The sequence below is a fragment of the Eretmochelys imbricata genome, chromosome 17 (assembly GCF_965152235.1).
Source record: "Eretmochelys imbricata isolate rEreImb1 chromosome 17, rEreImb1.hap1, whole genome shotgun sequence".
NCBI lineage: Eukaryota > Metazoa > Chordata > Testudines > Cheloniidae > Eretmochelys > Eretmochelys imbricata.
In genome coordinates this window covers 22,161,246-22,185,561 of record NC_135588.1, presented here as the reverse complement: position 1 = coordinate 22,185,561, position 24,316 = coordinate 22,161,246, and the positions used below count along the sequence as shown (strand labels likewise).

Below are 24,316 nucleotides of genomic sequence, written 5' to 3'. Positions count from 1 at the left end.
TCGGTGATCTTCCTGATAACACCATCCTGGCCACTATGGATGTAGAAGCCCTCTACACCAACATTCCACACAAAGATGGACTACAAGCCATCAGGAACACTATCCCCGATAATGTCACGGCTAACCTGGTGGCTGAACTTTGTGACTTTGTCCTTACCCATAACTATTTCACATTTGGGGACAATGTATACCTTCAGATCAGCGGCACTGCTATGGGTACCCGCATGGCCCCACAATATGCCAACATTTTTATGGCTGATTTAGAACAACGCTTCCTCAGCTCTTGTCCCCTAAAGTCCCTACTCTACTTGCGCTATATTGATGACATCTTCATCATCTGGACCCATGGAAAAGAAGCCCTTGAGGAATTCCACCATGATTTCAACAATTTCCATCCCACCACCAACCTCAGCCTGGTCCAGTCCACACAAGAGATCCACTTCCTGGACACTACAGTGCTAATAAACAATGGTCACATAAACACCACCCTATACCGGAAACCTACTGACCGCTATTCCTACCTGCATGCCTCCAGCTTTCACCCTGACCACACCACACGATCCATCGTCTACAGCCAAGCTCTGCGATACAACCGCATTTGCTCCATCCCCTCAGACAGAGACAAACACCTACAAGATCTCTGTCAAGCTTTCTTACAACTACAATACCCACCTGCGGAAGTAAAGAAACAGATTGATAGAGCCAGAAGAGTTCCCAGAAGTTACCTACTACAGGACAGGCCTAACAAAGAAAATAACAGAACGCCACTAGCCGTCACCTTCAGCCCCCAACTAAAACCCCTCCAACGCATTATTAAGGATCTACAACCTATCCTAAAGGATGACCCAACACTCTCTCAAATCTTGGGAGACAGGCCAGTCCTTGCCTACAGACAGCCCCGCAACCTGAAGCAAATACTCACCAACAACCACATACCACACAACAGAACCACTAACCCAGGAACTTATCCTTGCAACAAAGCCCGTTGCCAATTGTGCCCACATATCTATTCAGGGGACACCATCACAGGGCCTAATAACATCAGCCACACTATCAGAGGCTCGTTCACCTGCACATCCACCAATGTGATTTATGCCATCATGTGCCAGCAATGCCCCTCTGCCATGTACATTGGTCAAACTGGACAGTCTCTACGTAAAAGAATAAATGGACACAAATCAGATGTCAAGAATTATAACATTCATAAACCAGTCGGAGAACACTTCAATCTCTCTGGTCACGCAATCACAGACATGAAGGTCGCTATCTTAAAACAAAAAAACTTCAAATCCAGACTCCAGCGAGAAACTGCTGAATTGGAATTCATTTGCAAATTGGATACTATTAATTTAGGCTTAAATAGAGACTGGGAGTGGCTAAGTCATTATGCAAGTAGCCTATTTCCTCTTGTTTCCCCCCCCCCCCCAGATGTTCTGGTTTAACTTGGATTTAAACTTGGAGAGTGGTCAGTTTGGATGAGCTATTACCAGCAGGAGAGTGAGTTTGTGTGTGTATGGGGGTGGGTTTTTGGAGGGGGGTGAGGGAGTGAGAGAACCTGGATTTGTGCAGGAAATGGCCTAACTTCATTATCATGCACATTGTGTAAAGAGTTGTCACTTTGGATGGGCTATCACCAGCAGGAGAGTGAATTTGTGTGGGGGGGTGGAGGGTGAGAAAACCTGGATTTGTGCTGGAAATGGCCTAACCTGATGATTACTTTAGATAAGCTATTACCAGCAGGACAGTGGGGTGGGAGGAGGTATTGTTTCATATTCTCTGTGTATATATAAAGTCTGCTGCAGTTTCCACGGTATGCATCTGATGAAGTGAGCTGTGGCTCACGAAAGCTCATGCTCAAATAAATTGGTTAGTCTCTAAGGTGCCACAAGTCCTCCTTTTCTTTTTGCGAATACAGACTAACACGGCTGTTACTCTGAAACCAGCTATTAGCAAGTCCTTCTCCCTGCCAGCCAAGTAATTTGCATTACCACAGACAGGAGCCAGTTCACCAGTTTTCAGATCCTTAACTGCTACCAATTCCAAGGCTGGGCTCTGTCTGAAAGAGAAACCATCCATTTTCACTAACAAGCTAGACTCAAAGTTCTGTTGTCCTTCCCTTACCAACCTCTGCTTCCACATGGAAACAGATGTTAAGTTCACTGAGAGACTACAGGTTTTATCCAAAAAGTGTCTAGAGATGAGAGTATACCTGCCATCCCCTGCATTCTCGAGATATTAACTGCACAACTGTTCTGCTTTGCAGACTCAGCTACCCAGTCTTCCCTCTGAACCCGAGACACAGTCTGTTCACTCAAAGAATCAGCATGGAGACATTCCTCTCTCAACAACCTTGTCTCCCCAACAAGCTGGCCAAACACAGCCACTAGGTTATAGGACTCTTCAACTTTCTTAACAGCTTTCACTCCATCTGAGACCTTCTCAAAGCTATCCACACTGGATCTTTCAACAGGAAAGTCAGTGGATCCATTCACAACAGAAAATTCCTGGCCATTAGGAACAGAAACTTTCTTGATTAAATCACTTTCACAGCCTTCAGCTAGCTACAGCAAACTGCTTGCAAAGACTACCATGAGGATTCCTTTCCTCAGGAACTTCTTTAAGCAACAACTCACCCCTCACAGAAATTTTTCCCTTACCCTCTTCACCTAGGGCTTGCTCTAAAGGAACACTTCCCTGAGCAACAACAGACTCTTTCTGGGTCTCATTTAGATCCAGGTTTCAGAGTAGCAGCCGTGTTAGTCTGTATTCGCAAAAAGAAAAGGAGTACTTGAGGCACCTTAGAGACTAACTAATTTGTTAGTCTCTAAGGTGCCACAAGTACTCCTTTTCTATTTACATCCAGGATCACCTTTGACTCATCAGGCAGATTTCTACACAATCCCCTTTCAGGCAAACTGCTAGATTTCATAGTCAAAGATCAGAATCATTCTCCTTCCCTTTGCCATACACAAGTTCAGGAATCTTTTTCTTCTTGCTACAAGTTTCCACACCATCAGTAGGTAACACAATCAAATCACTTTTATGCTCTCCTTGTGCCCTGGCTAGGGTATCACGCTGATCAGACAAAGTTGCTTTCCCAGTCACACATTAGCAATAGGCAAAATACAAGCACCAGAATTGTCTGGTCTCTGGGATTTTGCTAAGAAACTAACTGGATGCAACCTAGTTACAGTGCTAGTCTCCCTAACAGACGCAAACTTGGGACCATTCCCTTCCTGGGCTTTAGTGGAATCCAGAAACAACTCTGAGACAACTGCACTATTCTCAACCATCACAGGCTGAAAGGCACCTTCTGTCTGCTCCACAGACAAAGAAGAGTGGGAGACGCATTCTCCTTTACCAGACACACAGCTTGGGATCTCATTTCCCTTGTCCCAGCACACAGGGCTGTTTGCAGACAATTGCTTGGAGACCGGGGTAGCTCCCTCCATAGGCAAGTCAATACCCCTGACAGACACAGGCACATTTCCTTCACTGTCCCAATTCTCCACACAGGTAACAGGTAAGGTACAGGGACACTCATCTTCCACTATCCTCGCTTTCCGAAACTGCTGACTAGACACAGCCATCAGCTCACAAGGCTGCCTAGGCTCATCCAAACTTTCCTTCCCAGGCACATTGCCACTCAGCACAGATAAACTGCTGCTCTCTTCACTACACTGAGCTACTTCCAGCAAATCACAGTTACCTGTTTCAGGTTCACTTTTACAAGCTGCACTAGCCAACAATCCATCACCCATCAAAAATCTACCCTTTCCTTCCTCAGTTAGGGCTTTAACCTCACCCTTCACTTTAATCTGCTCCTGAGAAACATTTTCCTGACCAATGAGATCTTTCTGTGCTTGATTTAATTCCAGATTCACTTCTGAGACATTAGGCAAACATTCAGAAACTTCATTCATAGACAAACAGCTTTTTTGCACAGACAAAAAGCTATTTCCCACCAGGTTAGAATCCCCCTCTCCCTCGCCATAGGAAAACTGCTTAAACACAGAAAACTGCTCAGAGTAATACAATATATCAACATAGTTGTAAACTGGACTTTCAAGAGGATACAGTTTCTGCTGTTCTTCCATTGCTTTTTTGACGTGGAGCTGGAGTCTAGCCGTCTCCTGCTGCATCTGGTGAGACTCCTGTTGCATTTGTTGAGCTTTCTCCTCAGCAGCCAGCAGCTCCAGATGCCCCCTGCGAGCCCTTTCCTTTCTTTCATCAGCCTCCTTCTCCAGATGGGCAAAGGCTTGCTTCTCTCTCATTCGAATTTCTGCCAGTTTTTGTTCATGTTCCAACTGCAGGCCGTCTCTCAGAGCTTGCAGTTTCATTGCTTCTGCAGCTTCTTTAGCATCAGGTAAGGGCTTGCTCCTGCCTTCTGATCACTGGCCATTAACAGATCTCTCAGTTCTTGATTCGTAGCTTTCTTTCTAAAGCTTATCCCCTTTTCTGAAGACAAATGTTCCAGAGCTTTTTTGCCAAGGCCCTCATATGCTCTTTGCTCACCCATTGCAACTACTCTTTAACCAACCAAACTCTCAATACCAAAATTCAAATTTGGATAGCGTGGGGTTCTGACCCAAAGTTTAATTGACCTAGTTCTGTGGATCCTAGCACGACTACGCCACTGTAACGATGCTGGTTCTGGTGGGACGCAACGGAGAGTGCCAATTCAGGACAAATTGCTTAAAGCAGAGCAGTTACAGCCCAAGGCTGGGGTTTTTCCACCTCTAAGGCAAAACAAACCAGCCAACAGAGCAGACTTTGGTCTCACCCCGCTGGCTAACCACAAGTCACACAAGCAATTCCCTTAGACACTCCAGTTTCCCAGTATCCCCACCAGTGCCATTCGTTATGGGGACAAACGGTTATGAAAACCAATACCCCAGTAAAAGAAAAAAGGATCTCTCTCAATCCCAAAGGATCAAGCCCCAGACCCAGGTCAATATACAAATCAGATCTTACCCACAAATCACACTGTTGCCAATCCTTTAGAATCTAAAATCGAAAGGTTTATTCATAAAAGGAAAGAAATAGAGATGAGAGCTAGAATTGGTTCAATGGAATCAATGACATACAGTAATGGCCAAATTCTTGGTTCAGGCTTGCAGCAGTGATAGAATAAACTGCAGGTTCAAATCAAGTCTCTGGAGAACATCCACAGCTGGGATGGGTCTTTCAGTCCTTCGTTCAAAGCTTCAGTGTAGCAAAGTCCCTCCAGAGGTAAGAAGCAGGATTGAAGACAAGTTGGAGGAGCTGCAGCAGCTTTTTATAGTCTCTTGCCATGTGGTCTTTCTTTCTTTGTCCCAAAGACAAGCTGTCCATCACATGGCCTGGAAAACCCTCAGAGTTCTGTCCTTAGGCAGGTCCCTGCACACCTTGCTGAGTCCCAAGGCATGTCTGCCCTCTCTCACTGGGTCAGCTGTGTAGCTGATGGTCCTTAATGGGCCACCAAGCAGGCTAGGCAGAACTGACACCAACTTGTCTGGAGTGTTCCCCAGAAGCATAGCACAGGTTTGAAATACAGACAGTATAGAGCCAATATTCATAACTTTTAACTATAAAAATGATACACATATTGACAGCATAATCATAACCAGCAAACCATAACCTGGTCTTAGACACCTCATTTGACCCCCTTTGTACAAGATTTGGTGCCACTACAGGACTTTGGTTGCAACAATGATCTCTACGGTCCCAGCTTATGTCAATAACGTCACAGTGAGTCACTCACCAGGAGCCGGGCCAGCAGCTGCTGGGGAGTCGGAGATGCCACTGGGAAAAGACGGAAAAAAAGCTGTGAGCAGTCAAGTTTGGGGCACCGCTCTTCCAGAGCCAGTGTGCCCTCCTGATGGGAGTGGGGCCATCTGCATCAGTGGGACAGGGTTTCGCCCCTCTGCCCAGGCTGCTCCATGACCCCCACGCCACACAGGGGGATTGCCGGGAACCTGGACAGGGGCAGAGCAGCAGGGCAGCCACTAGCAGAGCTATGCTGGGGGTAGGGGTGGGCACATCTGACCAGCAGCAGCACTGCAGAGCATATGCAGAGGTGCAGACATGTGGCCTTCTCCCCCAGGGACTGCCCTCAGGACCCCCCTGCCGCCCCTGCCTCTGCATCCCACGGAGAACAGCTCCCATTGCACGGTGGGAGAGGACACTAGGGGCTCCCTGGGGCCTGCCCTCCCCTAGCAGATCCCCGCTGGTACCCCAGGGCCCCCATGCCCATGACTGGGGCAGCTTGGGGCTGTGATCCCAGGGGCCAAGTGCTGCCGCACTGACCTGGCTCCCTGCAGTCGTGGGCTGCTTGTCTGTGCTGCTGCCGCTTCTCGGCCAGGATCCTCAGGCAGCGGCACAGGGGGGTCATGGAATCAGTGTAGGGGGTGCGGGTAACGTACCCCAGGAGCCGTGCCCACAGCTCCTGCAGAGACGAGGGTGAGAGAGCCCAGGGCTAGGTGAATCCTGCCTCTCCAGCTCCCCCCAACCAGTCCTAGCCTGTGTCCCTGCTGGTGGACTGACGCATCACTCCTTTCAGAGCCCCTCCATGCCCCTCCCCCCCCTCAGAGCCCTGCTCTGCCCTCCCCCTCCCCCGTCCCCCTCAGAGCCCCTCTATGCCCCTCCCCCGTCCCCCTCAGAGCCCCACTCTGCCCTCCCCTCAGAGCCCCTCTACGCCCCTCCCCCATCCCCCTCAGAGCCCCTCTCTGCCCTCCCCCTCAGAGCCCCTCTACGCCCCTCCCCCGTCCCCCTCAGAGCCCTGCTCTGCCCCTCCCCGCTCAGAGCCCCGCTCTGCCCCACCCCCCTCAGAGCCCCGCTCTGCCCTCCGCCCCACCCCCCTCAGAGCCCCTCTACGCCCCTCCCCTCTCAGAGCCCTGCTCTGCCCCTCCCCCTCCCCCTCCCCCCTCAGAGCCCCGCTCTGCCCTCCGCCCCACTCCCTCAGAGCCCCTCTACGCCCCTCCCCCCTCAGAGCCCCTCTACGCCCCTCCCCCCTCAGAGCCCCTCTACGCCCCTCCCCCTCAGAGCCCCACTCTGCCCTCCGCCCCATCCCTTCAGAGCCCCTCTACGCCCCTCCCCCGTCCCCCTCAGAGCCCCGCTCTGCCCTCTGCCCCACCCCCTCAGAGCCCCTCCATGCCCCTCCCCCCTCAGAGCCCCTCCATGCCCCTCCCCAGGTAACTGCACTTAAGCCAATGGAGTCACTCACCTGGCTGATCCCCCTGCCCGAGGCAATGATTATTTCTAACGTGGCCAGGCTGGTTTTCTGGACCATTTTTTCCAGCAGCCCCCCCAGGGGAAGGCTCCGCACTGGACGCTCCTGGAAAAGATGAGCACACGGTCACTCTGCGTGGAGGAGGAGCTCCCATGCGGGTGCCTGGGAGGTGGGGGGGCGGGTGACACTCGGCAGGGAGTGGGGGGAGGGTCCTGCAGGCATCTCTGGGGTGAACCCATTAGCCAGGATCTGGGGGTGAGTGCGTTCCATGCTGGGGACGAGCTGGCCAGAAACCGGTTGTAAGTGGCAAAGTGCAATTTGCACCAATTTGGCATTGCGGGGAGGGGGACCAAAAGGAGTGTGACTCGCATGCCATGGGGATGGAGGTGAGTGGCAGGAAGAGCAACTAGTGGGAGGTGAGGGGGGGGTGAATCCAGGTCTGATGGGCAGAGAGCTGACGTTGCCCCTTACCAGCGAGTTGGCCGACACAGCAAGCTGCAGGGCAATGTAGTTGAGAGGCCATCCCTTCACCTTATCCAGGTACCCTGCTGTGACCAGCGTGCCAATGGCCTGCAGGACAGCCACCCTCACCTGCAAGGCCAGGAGGAGACACTGTCACAGGTGGTGGTGAGATACAGGGTGAGACGGCTGGTAGGGTGTCCCTGCAGCAGTGCTGGGCACGGTCCCTTCACAGACCAGCACTAGGCCCCGCTGGACCAGAGAGAGAGACAGACAAGATCCCGATCTCATGATAGTGTGTGATTGGCAAATCAACAGGCAAACACAGCCACCCTGGAACGTTGTGTCCTGTCACAATGCCACAGTAAAAACTTTCTGGTCACAGTGGGAAAACATGGCGTTTAAAGGTGAAATATGGTATCGGACAGTGGGTGATGGGTACAGGTATCAGCTGCTTGTACCAGACACACTGAAAAAGGAGGTGCTGAGCTTGTGTCATGGTGTGACGATGTGACACAGCAGGGAGAGGGGAGTGTTGACCTGGGAATGTGCCCCGGAGATGGGAGACCTGAGAGCCTGTAACCTGAGCCAGGAGGAGGGGGAGGTAACACCTCTGCCCAGGAATGTGAAGACAGGCTGCAGGAGGGAGCCTGCTGGGGGGGTTTAGTTTCAGTTTGGTGCTGGGCGAGATGCACAGGGTTGACCCTGCAGACAGGCTCCAGTTTCTCACCCCCTTACTGGACCCCAAAGACGTGGAGGTGTACAGCCAAATGAAAGGGCCGGAGGCAGGGGACTATGAACTGTTCAAACAGGCCCTGCTCCGTGAGTTTGGGCTGACCCCCGAGATGTACCGGAAAAGGTTCCGGAGTCAGCGTAAAACACCTGAGGTCACCTACCTACAACTGGTCAACCAGATGCAGGGATATGCCCGCAAGTGGACAGCTGGGGCCTAAACTAAAGAGGACCTGCTTGACGTAATCGTACTGGAGCAACTGGTGGGGAGGGAGCGCCAAGGGGCACGGCTCAGAGAGGCTGTGGCCTCAGAACCCACCAATCAGAGGGAACCAGTCCCCATCCCTTCCCCAGCCGCTGAGTTCCAGGCCGAGTTGAGGAAAGATCCCTCCTTGAGGAAGCTCAGGGACCTGGCTGACCTCAGGGTGGTACAGATGAGGAGAGGCTGCCAGGAGAGGTTCCTGTGGGAGAAGGGGTTCCTGTACCGAGAATGGGCTCCCACAAGGGAAGTAGAGTCCTGTGGGATCAGGAGGCAGCTGGTGGTCCCCCAGAAGTATCGCCGCAAGCTCCTGTACCTGGCCCATGACATTCCCCTCGCAGGGCACCAGGGAATCCGGCGCACTCGGCAGAGGTTGCTACAGAACTTTTACTGGCCCGGGGTCTTTACCACTGTCCGGCAATATTGCCGATCCTGTGACCCCTGTCGGAGGGTGGGGAACGCCTGGGACAAGAGGAAAGCAGCTTTGAGACCTTTGCCCATCTTAGAGGAGCCTTTCCAGAAGGTGGCCATGGACATCGTGGGGCCTCTCAGCAAGACGACCCGGTCGGGGAAGAAATACATTCTAGTGGTGGTAGATTTCGCCACGCGCTACCCCGAGGCAGTGCCCTTAGCTTCCATTGAAGCAGACACCGTGGCAGATGCGCTCCTGACCATTTTCAGCCAAGTGGGGTTCCCCAAGGAAGTCTTGACAGACCAAGGGTCCAACTTCATGTCGGCCCTGCTCCGGTGCTTCTGGGAGAAATGTGGGGTCCGGCACAACTGGGCCTCAGCTTATCACCCCCAGTCCAATGGGCTGGTGGAGAGGTTCAACGGGACGCTAAAGATGATGCTGAAAACCTTTATGAACCCACACCTGCAGGATTGGGACAAGTACTTACCTCACCTGCTGTTCACATACAGGGAGGTGCCCCAGGAGCCTACCGGATTTTCGCCTTTCGAACTGTTATATGGAAGGAGGGTGAGGGGCCCCCTGGACCTGATGAGAGACGAATGGAAGGGGAAGGCCACTCCCAATGGAGAGTCAGTGGTGGAGTATGTCCTGATCTTCCGAGAGAGACTGGCTGAACTCGTGGGCCTGGCCAGGGAGAATCTGGTCAGAGCCCAGAAGAAGCAGAAGGTCTAGTATGACCGCATGGTGCGGGCCCGTGCCTACGCCACCGGGGATCAGGTGATGGTTCTCATCCCCGTGACAAAAAACAAACTACAGGCCGACTGGGAGGGCCCTTTCAATGTCATCAAGCAGCTAAACGAGGTAAACTATGTGGTGGAGTTGTCGAACCGGGCGCACCACCGCCGGGTGTACCATGTGAATATGATGAAGCCATATTATGCCAAGGGGAATGTGGTGTTGGCTGTGTGTGGACAGTGGGAGGAGCAGGGAGATGACCCTTTAGTAGATCTATTCCCTGGAACCAGAGCTGGTTCCCCCCTGGAAACAATTCCCCTCTCGGATCAGCTAACCTCTGCCCAGCAAGCTGAGGTCAGGGGGGTGCTGCATCCGTACCGACAGCTGTTTTCCAACCAGCCTGGACACACTAATCTGACTGTCCACCGGGTGCAGACAGGGTCACACCTGCCGATAAGATGCTCCCCCTTCCGAGTCACGGGGAAAACTGCTCAGGACCTGGAAAGAGAGATCCAGAACATGCTGGCTTTGGGGGTGATCCAGCCATCTGCCAGCCCTTGGGCCTTGCCGGTGGTGCTGGTCTCCAAAAAGGACGGGTCGGTCCGGTTCTGTGTGGACTATCGGAAGCTCAATGCCATCACTGTATCTGTATCTGTGCAACCACCGCTCCCAAGAGAAGGAGGCGGGTGGTGGTGGTCGGGGACTTTCTCCTCAGTGGGACTGAGTCATCTATTTGCCGCCCCGACCGGGAAAACCAAGAAGTCTGCTGCTTGCCAGGAGTTAAGATTCGCGATGTGACGGAAAGACTGCTGAGACTCAGCAAGCCCTCAGATCGCTACCCGTTCCCGCTTCTTCATGTGGGCACCAATGATACTGCCAAGAATGACCTTGAGAGGATCACTGCAGACTACGTGGCTCTGGGAAGAAGGATAAAGGAGTTTGAGGTGCAAGTGGTGTTCTCGTCCATCCTCCCCGTGGAAGGAAAAGGCCTGGGTAGAGACCGTCGAATCGTGGAAGTCAACGAATGGCTACGCAGGTAGTGTCGGAGAGAAGGCTTTGGATTCTTTGACCATGGGATGGTGTTCCAAGAAGGAGTGCTAGGCAGAGACGGGCTCCACCTAACGAAGACAGGGAAGAGCATCTTCGCAAGCAGGCTGGCTAACCTAGTGAGGAGGGCTTTAAACTAGGTTCACCGGGGGAAGGAGACCAAAGCCCTGAGGTAAGTGAGGAAGTGGGATACTGGGAGGAGGCACGAGCAGGAGCGTGTGAGAGGGGAGGGCTCCTGCCTCATACTGAGAAAGAGGGGCGATCAGCAGGTTACCTCAAGTGCCTATATACAAATGCACGAAGCCTGGGAAACAAGCAGGGAGAACGGGAAGTCCTGGCATAGTCAAGGAATTATGATGTGATTGGAATAACAGAGACTTGGTGGGATAACTCACATAACTGGAGTACTGTCATGGATGGATATAAGCTGTTCAGGAAGGACAGGAAGGCCAGAAAAGGTGGGGGAGTTGCACTGTATGTAAGGGAGCAGTATGACCGCTCAGAGCTCAAGTATGAAACTACAGAAAAACCTGAGAGTCTCTGGATTAAGTTTAGAAGTGTGAGCAACAAGGGTGATGTCATGGTGGGAGTCTACTATAGTTCACCAGACCAGAGGGATGAGGTGGACGAGGCTTTCTTCCGGCAACTCGCAGAAGTTACTAGATCGTGGGCCCTGGTTCTCATGGGAGACTTCAATCACCCTGATATCTGCTGGGAGAGCAATACAGCGGTGCACAGGCAATCCAGGAAGTTTTTGGAAAACGTAGAGGACAATTTCCTGGTCCAAGTGCTGGAGGAACCAACTAGGGGCAGAGCTCTTCTTGACCTGCTGCTCACAAACTGGGGAGAATTAGTAGGGGAAGCAAAAGTGGATGGGAACCTGGGAGGCAGTGACCATGAAATGGTCGAGTTCAGGATCCTAACAGAAGAAAGGAGAGAAGCAGAATACAGACCCTGGACTTCAGAAAAGCAGACTTTGACTCCCTCAGGGAACTGATGGGCAGGATCCCCTGGGAGAATAACATGAGGGGGAAAGGAGTCCAGGAGAGTTGGCTGTATTTTAAAGAATCCTTATTGAGGTTACAGGGACAAACCATCCCAATGTGTAGAAAGAATAGTAAATATGGCAGGCGACCAGCTTGGCTTAACAGTGAAATCCTTGCTGCTCTTAAATACAAAAAAGAAGCTTACAAGAAGTGGAAGACTGGACAAATGACCAGGGATGAGTATAAAAATATTGCTCAGGCTTGCAGGAGTGAAATCAGGAAGGCCAAATCACACCTGGAGTTGCAGCTAGCAAGAGATGTTAAGAGTAACAAGAAGGGTTTCTTCAGGTATGTTAACAAGAAGAAAGTCAAGGAAAGTGTGGGCCCCTTACTGAATGAGGGAAGCAACCTCGTGACAGAGGATGTGGAAAAAGCTAATGTACTCAATGCTTTTTTTGCCTCTGTCTTCATGAACAAGGTCAGCTCCCAGACTACTGCTCTGGGCAGCATAGCATGGGGAGGAGGTGACCAGCCCTCTGTGGAGAAAGAAGTGGTTTGGGACTGTTTAGAAAAGCTGGATGAGCACAAGTCCATGGGGCCGGATGCGTTGCATCCGAGAGTGCTAAAGGAGTTGGCGGATGTGACTGCAGAGCCATTGGCCATTATCTTTGAAAACTCATGGCGATTGGGGGAGGTCCCAGATGACTGGAAAAAGGCTAATGTAGTGCCAATCTTTAAAAAAGGGAAGAAGGAGGATCCTGAGAACTACAGGCCAGTCAGCCTCACCTCAGTCCCTGGAAAAATCATGGAGCAGGTCCTCAAGGAATCAATTTGGAAGCACTTAGAGGAGAGGAAAGTGATCAGGAACAGTCAGCATGGATTCACCAAGGGCAAGTCATGCCTGACTAATCTAATTGCCTTATCTGACGAGATAACTGGTTCTGTGGATGAAGGGAAAGCAGTGGACGTGTTGTTCCTTGACTTTAGCAAAGCTTTTGACACGGTCTCCCACAGTATTCTTGCCAGCCAGTTAAAGAAGTATGGGCTGGATGAATGGACTATAAGGTGGATAGAAAGCTGGCTAGATCATCGGGCTCAACGGGTAGTGATCAATGGCTTGATCTCTAGTTGGCAGCCGGTATCAAGTGGAGTGCCCCAAGGGTCGGTCCTGGGGCCGGTTTTGTTCAAAATCTTCATAAATGATCTGGAGGATGGTGTGGATTGCACCCTCAGCAAGTTTGCAGAGGACACTAAACTGGGAGGAGTGGTAGATATGCTGGAGGGTAGGGATAGGATACAGAGGGACCTAGACAAGTTGGAGGATTGGGCCAAAAGAAATCTGATGAGCTTCAACAAGGACAAGTGCAGAGTCCTGCACTTAGGATGGAAGAATCCCATGCACCGCTACAGACTAGGGACCGAATGGCTCGGCAGCAGTTCTGCAGAAAAGGACCTCGGGGTTACAGTGGATGAGAAGTTGGATATGAGTCAACAGTGTGCCCTTGTTGCCAAGAAGGCCAATGGCATTTTGGAATGTATATGTAGGGGCATTGCCAGCAGATCGAGGGATGTGTTTGTTCCCCTATATTCGACATTGGTGAGGCCTCATCTGGAGTACTGTGTCCAGTTTTGGGCCCCACACTACAAGAAGGATGTGGAAAAATTGGAAAGAGTCCAGCGGAGGGCAACACAAATGATTAGGGGACTGGAACACATGACTTATGAGGAGAGGCTGATGGAACTGGGGATGTTTAGTCTTCAGAAGAGAAGAATGAGGGGGGATTTGATAGCTGCTTTCAACTACCTGAAAGGGGGTTCTAAAGAGGATGGCTCTAGACTGTTCTCAGTGGTAGCAGATGACAGAACAAGGAGTAATGGTCTCAAGTTGCAGTGGGGGAGATTTAGGTTGGATATTAGGAAAAACTTTTTCACTAGGAGGGTGGTGAAACACTGGAATGTGTTACCTAGGGAGGTGGTGGAATCTCCTTCCCTAGAAGTTTTTAAGGTCAGGCTTGACAAAGCCCTGGCTGGAATGATTTAGTCGGGGATCGGTCCTGCTTTGAGCAGGGGGTTGGACTAGATGACCTCCTGAGGTCCCTTCCAACCCTGATATTCTATGATTCTATGATTCCTACCCCATGCCCAGGCCTGACGAGCTCCTAGACGAGCTGGGAGGAGCTCGGTACCTTACCACCATGGACCTTACAAAGGGCTACTGGCAAGTGCTGCTGGATGCAGATGCCCGGCTGAAATTGGCCTTTATCACCCCTCTGGGGCTCTATGAGTTCCTGACCCTGCCTTTCGGCCTCAAGGGAGCGCCGCCTACCTTCCAGCGTCTAGTGGACCAGCTACTGAGGGGGATGGAGAGTTTTGTCATGGCGTATATTGATGACATCTGTGTCTTTAGCCAGACCTGGGAGGACCATGTGTTCCAGGTTAGACAAGTGCTGGACCGACTCCAGGGGGCTGGGCTGACTGTAAAAGTGGAGAAGTGCAAGGTGGGGATGGCTGAAGTATCTTACCTGGGCCATCGGGTGGGGAGCAGCCGCCTAAAGCCGGAACCAGCCAAGGTAGAGGTGATCAGAGATTGGCCCGCTCCCCACACCAAAAGCAGGTACAAGCCTTTATTGGGATGGCAGGACACTACCGAAGATTTGTGCCCCACTTTAGCGCCATAGCCAACCCCATCACTGAGCTATGCAAGAAGGGGAAGCCAGACAAGGTGGTCTGGACCGAGCAGTGCCAGGAGGCTTTCCGGGCGCTGAAGGAGGCTCTGGTCAGTGGCCCAGTTCTGGCAAACCCAGACTTTGACAAGCCCTTTGTGGTGTTCACCGACGCCTCAGACACGGGACTGGGGAGAGACACCCCATCGTGTACCTGAGCAAGAAGTTGCTACCCCGGGAGCAACACTACGCGGCCATCGAGAAGGAATGCTTGGCCATGGTGTGGGCCCTCAAGAAACTAGAGCCCTATCTCTTCGGGCGACACTTCACCGTGTACACCGACCACTCTCCCCTGACCTGGCTGCACCAGATGAAAGGAGCCAACGCCAAACTCCTGAGATGGAGCCTGCTCCTGCAGGATTACAACATGGAGGTGGTCCATGTGAAGGGAAGTGCCAACATGATAGCGGATGTGCTGTCCCGGAGAGGGGGCCCTGAACTTCCCCAGGTCACTGGTCACAGTGACCCCGCTCAGTTCAGTCTCGATGGGGGGAGAGATGTGGCAATATGACGCAGCAGGGAGAGGGGAGTGTTGACCTGGGAATGTGCCCTGGGGATGGGAGACCTGAGAGCCTGTAACCTGAGCCAGGAGGAGGAGAGGGAGGTAACACCTCTGCCCAGGAATGTGAAGACAGGCTGCAGGAGAGAACCTGCTGGGGGGAGGGGTTAGTTTCAGTTTGGGGCTGGGTGGAGGAACGCAGGGAACCCCAGGGCTGGGGTCTAAGCTCCCTGCTCCCCCAGAAGGACTTGACTGAGGGGTCCTGGGTGTACCCACAAGCTCTGTTTTGGACTGTGTTCCTGTTGTCCAATAAACCTTCTGTTTTACTGGCTGGCTGAGAGTCTCAGTGAATCCCAGGAAGAGGGGTGCAGGGCCTGGACTCCCCCACACTCCATGACACATGGTCTCAAAATGGCTGGACATTCTGGGGTTGCAAAAACCTTAGCCAAGTGAAGAGAGACTTTCTAGTGGGTAAAATGCAGGCAGACAGGAGATAATTGGTGCAGGAAATCATAGGAATCGCCATGGAAATCTCAGGTTGGAAGGGACCTCAAGAAGGCATTGAATCCAGCCCCTGTGGTGTGACAGGACCAATGTGGATAGCAAAGAAGGGTCTCTTTAAAACCGGGAGAGCCCCTTTGCTGCAGTATCTCGTGGTGGCACCAGTGGAATTAATTGCCATTGATGCGCTGGGCCCTGGCCGGAGACAGAGGCAGGTAAGGCAGTCTCTGCTGGTAGCAATGGACTGTTTCACCAAATGGCCTGAGGCTTACCCAATAAGAACTCAAGAAGCTGGGACAGTAGTAGGGGTCCTACTGACTGGATTCTTTACTGGGTTTGGGCCTGGGGGAGCTACAGACAGATCAAGGGAGAAACTTGGAATCCACAGTTTTAAACAGGTTGGTGAGATTCTAGGGATCCACAAAACTCACTCCAGCCCAGCCCCAGTCTCACAGGATGGTGGAAAGGTTCAGTGGGACTCTAGGGTTCAGCTGGCTCCCTTTTCAGAACAGCACCAAAAGGACTGTGACAGCTTATAGAACAGCAGTCAACTGGAGAGACTCCTGAACCTCTGGGTCCAGACCCTGCCTCACTGAGCCACTAGGAGTCCAGAGAGAGTCCCTGCCCCAGGGGGCTAGAGCAGAATTTTCCCTGGGAACCCAACTGAAAGCCTGACCCACAGCCCACTAGAATCAATGGGCATATTTCCATGGGATCAGGGCCTGAACCTTTTGCCCAGATCCAAACCCCTCCTGGTCCCATGGTCCTGGGCACATGATTAAGGAGCTGCCTTCAGCACCACAGACAGCTCCTCAAAGCCAGCCTCAGTGGGGAGCCAGGCACACCAGCCCTGCCCCGGTGCCCTCACTCACGGGAACAGTGCCGGGTTTGGCTGGAAGGCAAACAGGTGGAAGGCAGCAGGTGACTCCCGCACAAAGGCCAGGACTCAGCAGGTTCTCTCCTTGGGTTCGTGTAAATAAAGAGAATAACCAGAACACAACCCTGCCTGAGGCTTGGCTCCCCTCCCCTTGGATCCCTGTGGCCTGCCCCCAGGCCTCCTGCCCCCGCTGCCTCGCCAGAAGCCAGTTTATAGCCCCACCCTGACACCGATGCATGCGGAGGGGGAACTGAGCTAGAGTTAACTAAGGACCCTGCCCTCGGCTCAAAGAGCCAGATTCTCATTCAAGAATCAAGAGTAACTCACTGAGTCAATGGAGAGATGCTGGTGTGGGTGGGAGGGGAATGGGGCCTGTGAGGTTTATGCTGGGTCAGAGAGAATCTCACCCTGAGCTGCCCACTCTCTGCCCGCCTCTCCCGCGCCCAGCGCCGCCCACCTCTCCCGCGCCCAGCAATGTCGTTCTCTCACCCTGGGACTCCCATCAGTAAGAACTGATTTCACTGATTTGATGCACAGATGTTTCCAGCTAGGCATCCCCGGAACTGGAAGAGACAGACATCCAGCATCACTAAACCAGAGCCACAGACTAGCTCTTTGTGGCCTGCGGCAGGATCACAGAGTCCTCCTGCCTCACTGGAGCAATGTACCCTTGTGTCACCAACAAAGCCGCCTGGTGAGGGCTCCCCCACTTGCCCTCACTCCCCTCCTCCCCATCCCTGAGTGCCCCCTGCAGGCTGGGCCCAGGCAGGGTCACCACACACACCCCTGTTCCCAGCCATGGCTGGTGCAGGCAGACTCACTGTCAGTGGTCGAGTGTGCAGAGCTTTAGGGTGCACAGCATGGGACCACGGGGGGACTGTCCATTGCTACAGGGAGCAGGACATGCCCAGGGCCCTGCAACCAGACCCACAGGCCCTGAAGCTGCATAGTGGGCCCCGTGCTGCACCAGGCGCTCGCACTGACAGGATATAAGGGGAAGTCTCTGAGCTCTTGCCCCCCTGCTCCTACCTTCAGCAGCGATAACAGCTGACATCAGGGCCAGGATCCCCACACGGGTATCTCCCCTGCCCATCTCCAGTTTTTGATGGAAAATCCCCAACAGCTCTGAGGGATGGGAACGGGCTACAGGGAATAGGAAGCAGAATGATGGGCAGTGAGGAATGAGCTCTCCTCTCCTGTGCTGAATCAGGGATCCTGACCCAGCAGCAGGAGCTTCAAGGCACCCCATACACTGCTGGTCTGGGCTGCAGCCTCTCATCACCACCCCCTTACCGAGTTGCAGGAAGATGTGGGAAATCTCCGTGTGGTTCTCCCTGCAGAGCCGATAGGGCCTCTGTGCTTTGGAAGTGACCTGCGGGGATATGGGAACAGGTCGGAGAAGCCTGCTCACTCAAACAGGAATCTCCCAAAGGGTTCAGGGCCCGATTTTGCAGCTCCTCAGACTCCAGTGCAGATTCACACTGATGGGGCTGTGAGTAGGACTGAGAACTGGATTGGGCCATGTGACCATCACAGACACTTAATAATTAATGGCAAAGGCCCTGCAGTACGTACTGTGTATGACGCAGCCAGAGCCCTGAGAAGGAACTAAAGGGCCTGATCCTGCTCTCACGTCTACCAGGGTAAATCAGGAGAAACGCCCCTGGACTCCAATGCAGGAGAGGACAACTGGGCCCACAGACACTAAGGGCCTGATCCTGTGAGGTGCTGAGCACTGTCAACTCCCGTTGTATGGAATGCTGAGGGCAAAGGGAGGTCTCCAGTACAGGGGGTGGGGAGCACTGTGCACTCTACGGATGCCTGCTGGGGTCCCTGAGATCTGCTGGCCCCAGCACAAACATGCCAGCCCCACTTCCCCATACCTGGTAGCTCAGCGTATGGGAGATAGCCTTCACATGCACCTCTGGGATTGGGTTGTTGGAGGAAGAGGCCTGCAAGATCTGTCCCAGAACCTGCAACAGACAGGGAGAGATGTCAGGCCGAGCCGGCACAGTGAAGCACTGCACTGACATCAACTCATCAGCCACAGGTGTCTGCTTCACCCCTGGCTGAAGGCTCTGGGGAGAAAGGAGGGAGGTGAAGAGGGGAATTCTGCTTAGTGCAGAGATCCAGATTCTGCGCTGACCCTGGTGCAGCAGCTCACTGGCCATGATGGAGTCACTTGTGCCTGACATGGGTGGGATTGGGGAATTGGGCCCCTGGGCTGCCAGAGCCCCAGATCTGAGCAGCCCTGACACATGGACTGCTGGAGTTCTGGATCCTGGTCCAGAATCAGTCTCTCAGCCAGCCTTTCCCCACACAGCAAGAGCCATCAGTGCTTTGCAGCCTGGGTGCTGGCTAGGTGTGTGCTATGCACACTTGAGAGATCTCCTTCCCTTCCCCACGCCCCAGCTACTTTGCACAAACCTGATTGGCTGGGGGGAGTGCCACTCAAACACACAGAATTAACTGGGTGGGAGGGAGGTTGAACAAATGGTGTGGGGCAGCCTGGGAAATTTGGCTAGAAAACAAAGCAGCAGCAGGACAGGAGCCCTGAGCTGGGGCAGGGCGGGAGCTGCTGGCAGGAGAACTGGCTGGTGGCAAAAAGGAATTTTTGTAAACTCTCAGGCTTCAGCAGACCGGAGCTGAGACCAGTAACCGACCCACCACGCTGAGCTCACCCAGCCTGCCAGCACCACCCAGAGCACAGACCGGCTGGGCTGACCCAAGGGGGAGAGAGTCAGACGTGCCGGGAGGGACAGCTGCTTTGCTGTAAGCTGTGCTGTGTAACCCCTACTGGGGGTCCTGGCCTGCGTCTGCTCCGGGTTTTGCCTGGGTCAGAGAACAGTGTTGTGCTGTTGTTATTTGTGGTGGTTGTTCCAGGGGTTAACTCCAAGGAGCGGGGTTGGTGTTTTCGCGAAGGCATGTGGTGGAGACCTGGGACCCCTTCCCAGCCCTGGGAACCCCCTCCAACATACTGCAGCTGATCTGACAGCTCACTTGCTGACCCATGGAGCCTGCAGGGGGCTGCCATAGTCCATGGACCCTGCAGGGAACGCCCCCACCTCCTCACCTTGGTTATGTAAAAGGCCTCAATGTTCTCCCTGTACTGAGCCAGGAGCAGGGGGATGTCCCCGTAGATCTGGTTTTGCAGATCCTTCCTGGGCAGCAGGATGTTCAGCATTGGCCCCAGGGCCTTGAGGACAGCCAGTTTGACCTGTCAAGAGAGGAGTACGGGGTGACTGCCGGCTCGGTCCCCTGCGGCTCAGTCACTCAGCGCTACTCACTGGATCCAGTACTTCTCCTCCCAGCACTGGCTGAGGCACCGAGAGGGGTAGGGACCAGCCTGAGGCACAGGGAGACCAGTTTGGCCTCTAGATTTGTAGATTTGCATGGACATTGGCCAAGGAATCCTGGCTCTTAGCCTATTGCTCAGTCCTCCACCCCCACAGCCCATAGCATCCAGTGACATTACCCACCCCAAGACAGGAGAGATTTCCACCCTGGGGTCTGCTCCTTACAAAGGGGCCGGGGCAAAAGGGCTTGTAGGGGAGATGCAGAGCGAGTGAGCCGTGGTCACAGCGCCTGTCCGAGCCCCTCACCTTCATGTCCTCGCTGGGCAGCCAGACGCTGATGAGGTTCTGGTACATGGGAAGCAGGTATGCAGAGAAGCGCTGGAGCGTGATTTGTGGATAGGTGCTCCTCTCCCAGCTCCTCAGGTACGTGCTGATTGCCCCACACATGCACTCCAGGGCTATGAGGGGTGGGGGGCAAAGGGCAGCTCAGTCCAGAGCTGAGACATGGTTCATTACAGACCAGCTCAAACTCTGCTACACTCAGTAACTTCAGTCTCTGCAGGGGTCTATTCCCGCGTAGCCCCCTGTGCCCCGGGGCTCATGCTGCAGACTCCGCCTCCTGCCCTGTGGGATTCATGCTGCAGACTCTGCCCCCTCTGGGGTTCATGCCGCAGTCTCCAGTGGCCAGGACACATGGGTCTCTGCAGATAGTGACCTAGGGTTGCCAGCCCTCCAGGATTGCCCTGGAGTCTCCAGGAATTAAAGATTAATTAAAGATTATGTCATGTGATGAAACCTCCAGGAATATGTTCAACCAAATTGGCAACCCTAAGAGGGTCCTCAGGGCATGACATGAGTCCCTGCAGTCAGCAGGCATGACAGAGACAAGGCCTGGACCTGATGCCATGGAGCCAATGATGATGCCCTGTCAGTGCGCCCAGATCCAGCACCTACACACCCTTTCCCCAAGACACTGGAGGGAACCAAGACCTCTGCTAAAAACTGCCTTCCATGTACAGGCGTTTCTATGGCTCCCACCATCATAGTAACTGGAGCACCTCCCTGCCTAATGAATTAACCTGCCAGTCCCCCCTTCCTCCAGCAGGGAGAAGAACCCAGGCATCCAGACCATATTCTCCCTCCACTTCCTCCGCCTCCATAGACTAGAGACGGGGTCAAGAGGCAACGCTGGGGTCTAAATCAGGGTTACACACCCAGAGTCCAGGGCTGTTCAGATCCTAGGGTTTGGTCTTTATAAAGATGGTTCAATCTGCTAAATCGGGGTCCCGCTCCGGCTTCGATGTGGGAACACACACATCCTGGTCATGGGGTGCTGGGATCCGGGGCCGGACCAGCTCCATCTCTACCCACCATCTAGAACAAAGGGTTGCCCCAAGTGGTCCCCTCACCAGTGCAGAAGGCCCCTCGTCTCCTGCTGTCATCTATCCCCCGCATCACGGTCTGCATGGTGGTCAGGGTGATGCCCAGGAAGGGGACACACCGGTACACTGCACAGAGAGAAGACCCAATCAGCCAATCGGAGATGGAGGGGACCGGCTCTCAGCCAATCGCAGGCCCAGGGACACGGCAGGGTGCAAGCATCCCCGAAGCACTGGGCCCATGCAGGGGACGGGGCGGTCCCGTACCGCTGGCAGCTATGACCTTGCCCAGGGTGAGGAGGGTGAACTCTGATGGCAGCACAAAGGGCCTCAGGTGTTTCTGGAGCTCCCGCATCACCGGGCTGAAGCAGCAGCCAGCGAGGGTGGCCAAGGTGTCACTGGCAGCCGCCTGGAGCTCACTCAAGGCCTCCTGTGGAATGAACAGCAGAGCCCATTAGTCATCCAGAGTTGTGGGGGCATAAGGGCACCAGCCCCAAGGGGGGACGTGCCCTGGCTGAGGTGGCAGGGGCTTAGGTACTAGGGGGGCATTCTCCGAACACCATGAGAGGTACTGACCCCGCAAGGTGGAGAATATTTGGCATGGCCTCTGCCTAGGATGGGTCCCCTTCTCTTCCTGGGAGACCTCCCACCTTGCCTTCTCCCTTCAGTGAAGCTGGCCCACTGGGCCAGAGCACCCCGACATGCAGCCCTGTAAGTGCCCTTCTTCCAGCCTGTCTGAAGCCACCATTGGGATTTGTGCAGAGTCTCAGGCCAAGAGCCGCCAAGGAGATTTACATACAGCTCCCCTAAACCCAGTGGGACTTGTGAGTCTAAAACCCCTAGGGGGCTTTGAAAATCTCAGCCCTAGCCCAGAATGTGCCCTGGAGAGGCCCCACCCCAGACAGGAGGTCCTGGTCAGACGTCTCTTTGGAGCAGGGGGTTTGGCTCTTCCAAGCAAACTCCTGGGCTTTTCCTCTGGGCAGAGGCACTTTGCCCTGAACCTGATCCTGTGGGTGAGCGGAGCTGGTGTAACAGGGCACGACTCCACGGACCCCAATGGCACTGAACCCGCTCAGCCCAAATGGGAGCCTGGCACGACCCCACTGGCGCTGGACCCGCTCACTCTGTGCCTCCTGAAGGAGTCTCTGGCCCAGGGGAGGTTCTCAGGGGAGCTGTGGGCTGCCCCCTCTTCTGGCCTCTGTGCCTAGCATGGCGCATCTCCTGGTAGGATCCATACGGGTGACTCTCGCTGAGGGAGCTGGGAGCCCTCTCCAGAGGCCTGTATCCCACGCGGGGCCTGGGGCTTGGCTCCCCCAGACCCACGGTGGGAAGCTTTCACCGCGGGAATCCCCTGTAGCTGCCCTGGGAGAGTCACTCACCTCTGGAGCTGCCCTCATCTGCTGGGAGGCCACAGCAATGAGGCTGTCGATGAGTCCTGCCTCCATCTCCTGCTCCAGCAGCATGGTCCTGAGGCCTTCGTATGCCGCCACCTTCTGCCTGACAGACACCTGGAGTGGAGAGCCCGGGGTGGGGAGAAGGTCAGTGGAAAGTGGCCTATGGCTTGGGGCACGGAGCCAGCTCCCAGGGACACCTGCAGGGCTCCAGTCAGGCCAGGAAATGGAGGCATGTGTGAAGCTGGGCTGGATTCAGCTCCCACTTACACCAGGGACCTCTGGGGAGTCCCTACGGATTCCCCCTGCATAGCAGGGATCGGGGTCGGGCCCTGACTGCCCAACACCTGGCTCTGATGGACCATGAGGAGCTTGGGGGATATTGCACCCACATTCAAATTAACCCCTTTGGCCACTGTCTGCTGCCTGTGATGCTGGTGTGAATCCAGAGTAGCCCCACTGAAGTGCATGGAGTCACTCCAGGTTGAGTGGCTGGAACCTGGAGCAGGATGTGGCCCTTTGTTTCTAAAGCTCCTTCCATGGGGGGGGACTCAAAGTGATTTCCAAACACAGGGACAATCCCAACTCTTCTGATGTCAGCAGCCCACTGGCTCCAACAGCATGGAGGGGAGCAGCGTTTGGTCCTCGTCGGTAGGGGTCACTTCACCTGCCACGGAAGTGCAGCCACCTCTGGGGAGGACAAGCACTTTTTAACTATTCACAGCAACACAAGGTAGAGCAGGAAGTGCCCTGGTGAAACACGCAGTGCTTGGGGGCATTAGCTTTTGCTGTAGGTCAGCTGGCCAACCACATGGAGACAGACAGGCCAGTGTGTCACTAAAGGAGCTGCTTTACCTCATCCTGCTGGAGGATCTGGACTAGGAGGGAGGGCACAGCAGCTGGCTGGACCCTGGCTGCCTGCATGATGCGTGCCACAGTGTCCTTGTGGTCTCCCTCATCTGCCAGCCACAGGAGGTTGGAGATCCAATGGTGCAGACCTGCAGAGCGTTGACACGAGGCCTGCAGGTGGTTATTACCCCAGAGCTGCAGGGGGCTGGGAAGGGGCCAGCATTACCCTGGTAACCAACAGGCAGGCCCTGAGCACCCCAGCCCCTGGCCCTGAGATCTCAGCTCAGCATCACTCAGCCTATCAGCTAGAGAGATGCCTGGAGGGTGACTTGCCCTCAGACTGCCCCAGCTCTGGGTTAAATGGGACCTGGACCCAAAGTGACCCTGCACTTGGCTTGGGTTTGGTTCCCCTCAAACAGCTAAAGCCCAGGAGTGAGTCTGACTTGATTCCTCCCTCACTCCCCTCCCCAACCAGACACCCAGGGCCAGATCCCACCTTCAGGGATGCTGGTAGGCTCTGGGAGCTTCTTTGGGCGGTTGGAAATTCTCCTGCCTTGGTCGCTGAGTGTCCCTGGGCTGGGCAGAGGCCGCTCCATGGGGTTGGGGAGCAGGGCCTGCAGTGCACATGATGCCCTTGTCAAGAGCAAGAGAGGACGGATGCTTCCAAGGTTCCTTTGCACCCATATCTTGACTTTAGCAAAGTTTTTGCTATGGTCTCCCACAGTATTCTTGCCAGAAAGTTAAAAAAGTATGGATTGGATGAATGGACTATAAGGTGGATAGAAAGCTGGCTAGATTGTCAGGCTGAACGGGTAGTGATCAATGGCTCAATGTCTAGTTGGCAGCCGGTATTAAGTGGAGTGTCCCGGGGTCAATCCTGGGGTCAGTTTTGTTCAACATCTTTATTAATGATCTGGATGATGGGATGAGTTGCACCCTCAGCAAGTTCGCAGATGACACT

General features: G+C 54.1%; 1 protein-coding gene across 1 annotated transcript in view; it reads right to left on the bottom strand.

The window, feature by feature from the left end:
- Positions 1 to 23,951, bottom strand: part of LOC144276683 (maestro heat-like repeat-containing protein family member 2A) — a 43,859-nt gene extending 19,908 nt beyond the window's left edge. Inside the window, exons 1-15 of the mRNA XM_077836942.1 lie at positions 23,852 to 23,951; positions 23,362 to 23,504; positions 22,495 to 22,623; positions 21,383 to 21,545; positions 21,146 to 21,244; positions 20,043 to 20,194; positions 19,514 to 19,657; positions 18,324 to 18,413; positions 17,734 to 17,812; positions 17,470 to 17,583; positions 16,930 to 17,003; positions 7,682 to 7,801; positions 7,205 to 7,315; positions 6,289 to 6,427; positions 5,744 to 5,784 (exon numbers count right to left, since the gene is read on the bottom strand). Coding sequence (XP_077693068.1) covers positions 5,744 to 5,784; positions 6,289 to 6,427; positions 7,205 to 7,315; positions 7,682 to 7,801; positions 16,930 to 17,003; positions 17,470 to 17,583; positions 17,734 to 17,812; positions 18,324 to 18,413; positions 19,514 to 19,657; positions 20,043 to 20,194; positions 21,146 to 21,244; positions 21,383 to 21,545; positions 22,495 to 22,623; positions 23,362 to 23,504; positions 23,852 to 23,951 — 1,698 coding nt within the window. The remainder of the gene's footprint in view (positions 1 to 5,743; positions 5,785 to 6,288; positions 6,428 to 7,204; positions 7,316 to 7,681; positions 7,802 to 16,929; positions 17,004 to 17,469; positions 17,584 to 17,733; positions 17,813 to 18,323; positions 18,414 to 19,513; positions 19,658 to 20,042; positions 20,195 to 21,145; positions 21,245 to 21,382; positions 21,546 to 22,494; positions 22,624 to 23,361; positions 23,505 to 23,851) is intronic.
- Between the last annotated feature and the right edge of the window lie 365 nt (positions 23,952 to 24,316).